The sequence below is a fragment of the Tachysurus fulvidraco genome, chromosome 6 (assembly GCF_022655615.1).
Source record: "Tachysurus fulvidraco isolate hzauxx_2018 chromosome 6, HZAU_PFXX_2.0, whole genome shotgun sequence".
Taxonomy (NCBI): domain Eukaryota; kingdom Metazoa; phylum Chordata; class Actinopteri; order Siluriformes; family Bagridae; genus Tachysurus; species Tachysurus fulvidraco.
In genome coordinates, this window is record NC_062523.1 from 1,783,081 (window position 1) to 1,791,798 (window position 8,718).

At 39.9% G+C, this 8,718-nt stretch overlaps 1 protein-coding gene across 2 annotated transcripts in view; it reads left to right on the forward strand.

Moving 5' to 3' along the window:
* Positions 1 to 2,234: 2,234 nt before the first annotated feature.
* The window catches only part of tfpia (tissue factor pathway inhibitor a), a 140,720-nt gene continuing 134,236 nt past the window's right edge, over positions 2,235 to 8,718 (forward strand). The window contains exon 1 of one of the 2 annotated variants that reach the window (XM_047814734.1): positions 2,235 to 2,399. In XM_047814734.1, coding sequence (XP_047670690.1) covers positions 2,312 to 2,399 — 88 coding nt within the window. In that variant the 5' untranslated portion in view covers positions 2,235 to 2,311. The remainder of the gene's footprint in view (positions 2,400 to 8,718) is intronic. The other variant, XM_047814733.1, reaches the window with a different exon arrangement.

Sequence of the window (8,718 nt, forward strand, 5' to 3'; positions counted from 1 at the left end):
TTTTAAAGAAAAAAAAATCGTTTTAAATCCGATATGTTAAACATGAGCTGGCTAGAGTTAGCGTGCTAGCCAAAATAAAAATAAAAAAGAGCTATAAGTATGTTACACAATGTGGGAACCAAATGGTTGTAAACAGACACAAGCTACATAAACTATGTCACACCTGAGTAGCGGTGCAAATTCAACAACGAGGATAAATCAACTCTAGCTTTATGCCAAAATTAGAGAGCAAAAATGCATTTTTTCCCCCTTAATTCATGTAATTAGGATGGACACAATGTCTGCAGGGGTTGGAAAGATAAAATCCCTTGTGTAAAATTACAAGTTTGAATGGTCTAAACACAGGCTTTTGTTGCTTAGCGTGTTTGTCCAGGGATTTTACCCAGCTGCTAAGTGCATGACGTGATGACTGAAGCCTCCGCAGCACATCACTTCCTCTGTGATTAAATTATATCGTTTGTGGAAGCTGGAACATAGTCACCTTTCCATGCTGAGGCCTTACTGTGTAACAGTGGGCTCTTTCATTGTCAGTTACACTCTTTTCTTTCTTACAGTACTTCTTGGTTTGTCTGTTGTGCCAGTCTGTCAGTTATGTTCAGTTCGATTTACAATTCGGAGCAGGTTTGCAGAAATCTTGATTGAAATCGTGATTGTACAATGTACAAAAAGTATTTGTTTAATTTCCATTTAGTAATTTGTGTGTGTGTGAGAGAGAGAGATTATGACCGGTGGTGTTTATTGTAAGTGTTTGTTACCTTTTTGGACCCCTTTATCATGTGTAATGTTGCTCCCATATAAAACAGTTCAGCACAAGCCCAGACATGTTTAGGGACATGATTGAGGACAATGTCCTGTCCAGAGACGAGCTGTTTCGTGTTGAGGTTTTGTTCAAACCCACCATCAAAAATACCCTCGCTAATGAATGTTTTTTTTTCATTGGTTGTTGCGTTAAATCTTACCCAGATACAATAGTGCTGTTTTCTGATTGGCTGTTGTGTAGCCTCTTGTTTTTGATTGGCTGATAAGTGCCAGGCTCGACTAAGAGCTCCAGGGGAGACGCTCTTGGTTCCTGCCCGGTTCCATAGACACAGCGGTGCGGACTGATACGCTTACGCTGCGGCTTATTAAATATATGATAAAAAGTCAAAAAGTTTTACTGCGTGAGAAATACAATGTGTGGCAGGAGAGCGAGAGAAAAGACCGACATGAGGGACTGTCAATCAGGTGTCCTGCACTGTCAATCAGTGCAGGACACCTGACAGCCCTGGATTCACTCCTGATTAGCAAGACATAGCTCAGTGAAAGAACATAAAGAAGAAATCTGGAGAGGAAACTAGTCTGTTCTGGGTGATACCAGTATGCAAATTAAGTTCATTTCATTTTAGAGTTTTCAGTCTGAATTTTCACATACCCGAAGTTGTGGTGTGATGCTATATGATATATCTGAGCCTGTTTATGCTAAATATCTGAACCTGTTTTTGTTTTTTTAACAAAAGTATAACTTCAAGTGTCATGCTACGTATCATAATATTGATATACTGTAGTTACTAGCATATAGTGTTAATAGGTACATTTCCATCCATGCCACGTAGTGCTAAAATGCAGCCTTAACGTGCTAGTGATAATAGCGAGATCTGATTTAGCTTTAAGACTCAGAATTCTAGTAAAATCTATATTTGAATATAAACACTCCAAAGCGACACACGGAGTTAGTCGAACGTGAACGTTACTTGCCTAACCTGTCGATCTTGAAACACTGTATAACCTCACATGCCAACACACAGCTTACATTAGAATGTCCTCTATTTTGTATCCGCTGTGTTACTATAGTATACAAAACCCAGTCATTTAAGTCAAAACTCAGTTCACAGAAAATTAATTTCCTTTCACTTCTGAAATTTTGTCATGACTCAATAATTAATGCTCTCCTAATGTGTGGAAAACTTTATTATATACTTTATTATATTATCATCATATTGTTTCAGATCAGATTAATCATACAGTTCTCCACTTAGTATTATTTCACTAGCGGAGACCAAATTAGCCTTTATTCCACCGTAGCTTTGTTATCATTTTTGGTACTTGTCCAAGCACGCATGATAAAGTGGAGCCGAATACAGGAACGGTTGGTGTGTGTGTGTGTGTTGGTGTGTGTGTCGCTCTGTTGCACATGGCTGAATTTCAGAGCTTAGCAAGACCCGTCATGCAGTGTTTTGAAGACCAGACTTGCACCAGTTACTTCATTTCGATCCAGGATTTAAGGAACTGAGTCGAGTTCAGGCAGGCACTGGCACAATTTCATTGTTTGCTCATGGGCTTGGCATGGACATCATTAAGATCGGATTTCAACGCTGTACTAATCGTAAATCCAGGATTAGCCATGTCTGTGACTCACTCAGGTACTGTTGTGTTGGAACAATTTCACTGTTGAATGGCATTAGGACATGATGAGAGGAAAGGTTATATTATTTACAATTGTCAGTGAAGTTTGTCATTGCAGCACCATGATCAAGGGTGTGTTCTTTATTCCAGTCAAAATAAGTTTGATCAAGAATTAGGTGTAAAACGCTCTAAATAGATAAGACACTCACTTAATTAGCCTTAGCGTTATTATCTATAGCTGTGTGCTGCAACATAAGCAACGTTAACCCTCCTGAATCGATCTGCTGTTAATTCAGTCTGTTATGGTTATGAATCCTTCACACCATGAAACTTGGCTTGATCTGTCAGGAGGTATGTTTACCTTAATCTGTGATAAAGCGTGGTCTCATGTGTTTCCTGATTGAACCGCTTAGACAATTATTACTTTTCTAATAATATCTACCTCCTTTGTTCCTCTTGTGCAATACATATTGTGTGGTTATTTCCACAGCTCAATTTTAACGATGGGGGGCACGGTGGCTTAGCGGTTAGCACGTTCGCCTCACACCTCCAGGGTTAGGGGTCCGATTCCCGCCTCCACCTCGTGTGTGTGGAGTTTGCATGTTCTCCCCGTGCCTCGGGGGTTTCCTCCGGGTACTCCGGTTTCCTCCCACGGTCCAAAGACATGCATGGTAGGTTGATTGGCATCTCTGGAAAATTGTCCGTAGTGTGTGAGTGAATGAGAGTGTGTGTGTGCCCTGCGATGGGTTGGCACTCCGTCCAGGGTGTATCCTGCCTCGATCTTGCCTGGCATCATCGGATAAGCGGTAGGAAATGAATGAATGAATTTTAACGATCATGAAATGTATACTATAATAGCAATTATGCTTTAAATTTGCTTTAAAGTTAACAATATGGCCACCTTTGTGTTCAGCATCCTATAGCTTTGCATATTGCGCTCCAAAAGTAAAGCACCCTATTTAATGAAGCCTGATATAAAGGGTCCATTTGATGCACATTTCTTTACATTGTTACTAAATCTGTGTAACTCGTGTCTGAATGCGGCCTGTATGCAGTCTTCATTCTAACCAGTATACCATGTAGGACGTACTGTAGGTGTCAGTGGCGGTTTCCAAGGAGTGGATAAATAACAGACCCAAGCAAACCTAGAGAACGTTCATAAGGGCCCTGACAGTACAGTAGGTCTATTTTCTCTCATTTTGTTGAATTAGCTGAATTAGGGTTTTTTGTGGTTGTAGGAGCTCTACTTCTTTTATGGATTTCAACAATTTGGAGTATTGTTGATGATATGTGTAATTATTAGGGAGTTAACATTTCTGGATTTTAGGTGTTGTATAATAGATCAGCGGATGAGAGAGTGGAATGACGGTTAAGCGTACTGTACTTACACACAAACAAACTGTAAATCTGTACTTACTTTGTTTGTTAGTTGCCTTTAAACCAACATAATGAGCACATTTAATAAAGAAAGACCCTTGACTATTGGAAAGCATTATAAAATGTATTAAATAATTATTATCATTAGATTTATCTTTCCTATCACCCATTTTTTTTTTTATAAGAACATAAAGCCATTGAGGGAAAACACACAACAGCTCGAACATGAAGAGACTCTGAATTTTTTGTTGCTCGACCGAATAAATCTGTGATGGACTGACAAACCTTATTGGGTTTGTAATATATTTTTTTCCACTCCACTCCAAAAAAACCCCACCGTCCACAGCATCTGTCCCGTTATGATTAAATGCCAAAAGATGATTTTGCATAGCTGCTTTTGTTCTGACGAGGCATTCAGCTGGAACCACAAGCTATTCATTATTCACTATTGTGCAGAAAGAAATCCATATCGATCATGTAATGTAATGAAGAAAAGTGTCAGATCTATGACTCAGCACGAAGCCCAGAGAGAACGTCTCTGTTCATAACGCTGCATGAGCGAGCACATCATCTGTGCTGACATTTCCACATGAGCAGACAAGCATAGTCGTTTTTGGCTCTCATCGTTCACATGAAAACCTACCGGACTTAATAATGCATTATTTTATGTTCTTTTCTCACTGTCTATTGGTATTTTTTTCTCTGCTTGTTTTCACTGATCCTGCTTTTATTCTGACCTTGTTGACCTTTGAAGTTGCAGCACGGTTATATTACATTTTTCATGTAGCATGTGCAGTGGAGGTGCCATCCACCATAGAATAAATGGTCTTCATGCACTATCAATAGCGATCTGATGTCAGTTTCAGTGAAGTAGGTGTGGCCTTTGCACCAGTCAGTCCCAGTGAAAGAGGTGGGGCTTTTGTATTTGTCAGTTCCAGTGAAGGAGGTGGGAACTTTGTATCTGTCAGTTACAATGAACAAGGCATGGTTTCTGGGTCTGTCAGTCTCAACGAAGTAGGCATGGCCTCTGGATCTGTCAGTCTCAGTGAAGTAGGCATGGTGTCTGGGTCTGTCAGTCTCAGTGAAGTAGGCATGGTGTCTGGGTCTGTCAGTCTCAGTGAAGTAGGCATGGTGTCTGGGTCTGTCAGTCTCAGTGAAGTAGGCATGGCCTTTGGGTCTGTCAGTCTCAGTGAAGTAGGCATGGCCTTTGTACCTGTCAGTCCAGTGAAGGAGGTGTGGATTTTGTACCTATTTACAGTGAAGGAGTTGTGGCCTTTGTACCTGTTAGTCTCACTGAAGGATGTGTATTTTTTCTACTTATCAGTTACAGTGAAGGAGGTGTGGCCTCTGTACCTGTCAGTCCCAACAAGAGAGGTGTGGTCTTTGTATCTGTCAGTCCCAATGAAGAAGGTGTGGCCTCTATATCTGTCAGTCCCAACAAGAGAGGTGTGGTCTTTGTATCTGTCAGTCCCAATGAAGAAGGTGTTTCCTCTGTACCTGTCAGTCCTTTGTACCTGTCAGTCCCAGTGAAGAAGGTGTGGCCTCTATATCTGTCAGTCCCAGTGAAGAAGGTGTGGCCTCTATATCTGTCAGTCCCAGTGAAGAAGGTGTGGCCTTTGTATCTGTCAGTCCCAATGAGAGAGGTGTGGCCTTTGTATCTGTCAGTCCCAGTGAAGAAGGTGTGGCCTTTGTATCTGTCAGTCCCAGTGAAGAAGGTGTGGTTTTTCTACCAGTCAGTTACAGTGAAGGTGGTGTGATCTTTTTACCTGTCTGTCCCATTGAAGAAATTGTACCTGTAAGTCCCTGTGAAAGAGGTGTGGCTTCTGGGTCTGTCATTATCAATGAAGGAGGCATGGCCTCAAATCGACTGAAATCAAACTGTTAAATATATCTATATACATACATAAATATTACCTTATATACACTGATCGTTAATCAAGGCATCGTATCGTTTTAAAGGAGTGATATACAGTACACCTACCATAGAGGTCTGTATATCCACTGCATAATTACAGTTACAACTTCACCATGTTGTGTGTGTTAACCTATGACCTTTAACAGACAAAAGCAGATGGAGATCAACCGCAGTCCTTTGGTTCACTTCAGGCTGTAAATAACTTGTAGCAAGGTCACTTTTCATTTAGTCCTGTAGAACCTATGTTTAACTGTTGGCCTCATAAAAAACACAACATATGGCCACATTTCATTTCATTTACTCTCTTCTGAATTCTCCTGCAGCTGAGATTAATTGGGGTGAAAGGGGATTATTTGCTTCATCGAGCCCTGAATTGTGGAGCTCAGGTAATTGTGCAGGTGCAGAGGTTTTTTTCTTTTTTATGAGCCTTGGCACTAGAATGATTTACTCAAGGTTCTATTGTCGATGTTGTCGTCGTCATCCACCCGTCGCTGAAAACAAGGCCGATCGGGGATTTTCCGGTGAATCGGTAACCAGGGCATGTCAGGAATAAGGAATTTCTTTTTCAGACACAGTAAATACAGGGATCAGGATTTCTAAAAATAACCCAAGACAAACTACATTGAATCTATAAAATGTAAAAGAATAAGAATAAGAAAAGAAGGAGGTTAGATTCAGTATGTTAAATTGAAGCAGAGACAAAACTAGAATCACAATAAAAAATTAGCCAGGCCAAATCAGATAAGCATCCTGTACATTAATTATTGCATGAATGCCTTTTGAACAATATGGATTTCAAGTCTTTACTAGGAATGCAAAATGCAGATCAGTTTACAAATGCTATTCCCTCACCTATAACTTCATATGTATGAAAATGAACTAAATTCTATGATCTCTTATTGAAATTTAATATATATATATATATATATATCTTCAGATCAGGTGGAATTTATTTGGACTTTACTTGGTAACAAAAAAAGGATTTAGAAAAGTGAAAGCATCAGTTTTGTCCAGATCAAAATATCCAAATAATATGGATATGCAAATTTTGATCGTTCCAGTCACTCATTTGCATATGAGGAATGTGGTAGCCTAGTGGTTATGGTGTTGGACTACAGAATGGAAGGTTGTGAGTTCAAATCCCAGGTCCACCAAGCTGCCACCACTGGGCCCCTGAGCAGGGCCCTTACACCTTCATTTGCTCAGTTGTAGATCGTAAGTTGCTCTGAATAAAGGGGTCTGCCACATGCATTTCAATGAAGACAAGCCAGAAACAAACTAAACCACGTGTATTAAATTATATATTTCTAATTCATAAATATTGACAATTGTAGTCTTAGTCATAAAGTGGTGTAACACCAGCAAGCAAGACACCGTGTGGGTTTGGACCATCCGATCCCATCCCAGAATTCATAATTTTATTTAAATCATCTCAATCAAATCAAATTGTATTTGTCACATACACACACACACACACACACACACACACACACACACACACACACACACACACACACACACACACACACACACACACACACACACACACACACACACACACACACACACGCACACACACACACACATACAGAGTACAAACATGCAGTGAAATGCTTTTTACATCTGTCCGGTATTCAAACATAAGGAATGCAATTAGGGATAAAAAATATAACCAAAATAAGGTGGATAAATATGTAAAAAAGGTATGAACTGTATCAAAAATATATATAAAATATGAAAATATAAGTGAAAAATAATGTAAATGCATATACATAAATATACATAAATGCGTATGGTTTTAATTATGTTCCTTAAAGTGTCCATGTGCAGTATGGTGTGTATAAAGTGTATAAAGTGGTGCTGTGCTGTGCTGTGCAAGTCAGGGTTAAAGTGTCAGTCCAGAGTTAAAGTGTCAGTCCAGAGTTAAAGTGACAGTCCAGAGTTAAAGTGTCAGTCTAGAGTTAAAGTGTCAGTCCAGAGTTAAAGTGTCAGTCCAGAGTTAAAGTGTCAGTCCAGAGTTAAAGTGTCAGTCTAGAGTTAAAGTGACAGTCCAGAGTTAAAGTGTCAGTCCAGAGTTAAAGTGTCAGTCCAGAGTTAAAGTGACAGTCCAGAGTTAAAGTGTCAGTCCAGAGTTAAAGTGACAGTCCCAGAGTTAAAGTGTCAGTCTAGAGTTAAAGTGTCAGTCCAGAGTTAAAGTGTCAGTCTAGAGTTAAAGTGTCAGTCCAGAATTAAAGTGTCAGTCCCAGAGTTAAAGTGTCAGTCCAGAGTTAAAGTGTCAGTCCAGAGTTAAAGTATCAGTCCAGAGTTAAAGTGTCAGTCTAGAGTTAAAGTGTCAGTCCAGAGTTAAAGTGTCCGTCCAGAGTTAAAGTGTCAGTCCAGAGTTAAAGTGTCAGTCCAGAGTTAAAGTGTCCGTCCAGAGTTAAAGTGTCAGTCCAGAGTTAAAGTGACAGTCTAGAGTTAAAGTGTCAGTCTAGAGTTAAAGTGTCAGTCCCAGAGTTAAAGTGTCAGTCCAGAGTTAAAGTGTCAGTCCCAGAGTTAAAGTGTCAGTCCCAGAGTTAAAGTGTCAGTCCAGAATTAAAGTCTCAGTCCCAGAGTTAAAGTGTCAGTCCAGAATTAAAGTCTCAGTCCCAGAGTTAAAGTGTCAGTCCCAGAGTTAAAGTGTCAGTCCCAGAGTTAAAGTGTCAGTCCAGAGTTAAAGTGTCAGTCCAGAATTAAAGTGTCAGTCCAGAGTTAAAGTGTCAGTCCAGAGTTAAAGTGACAGTCTAGAGTTAAAGTGTCAGTCCAGAGTTAAAGTGACAGTCTAGAGTTAAAGTGTCAGTCAGAGTTAAAGTGACAGTCCAGAGTTAAAGTGTCAGTCCAGAGTTAAAGTGTCAGTCTAGAGTTAAAGTGTCAGTCCAGAGTTAAAGTGTCAGTCCAGAGTTAAAGTGTCAGTCCCAGAGTTAAAGTGTCAGTCCCAGAGTTAAAGTGTCAGTCCAGAGTTAAAGTGTCAGTCCAGAATTAAAGTCTCAGTCCCAGAGTTAAAGTGTCAGTCCAGAGTTAAAGTG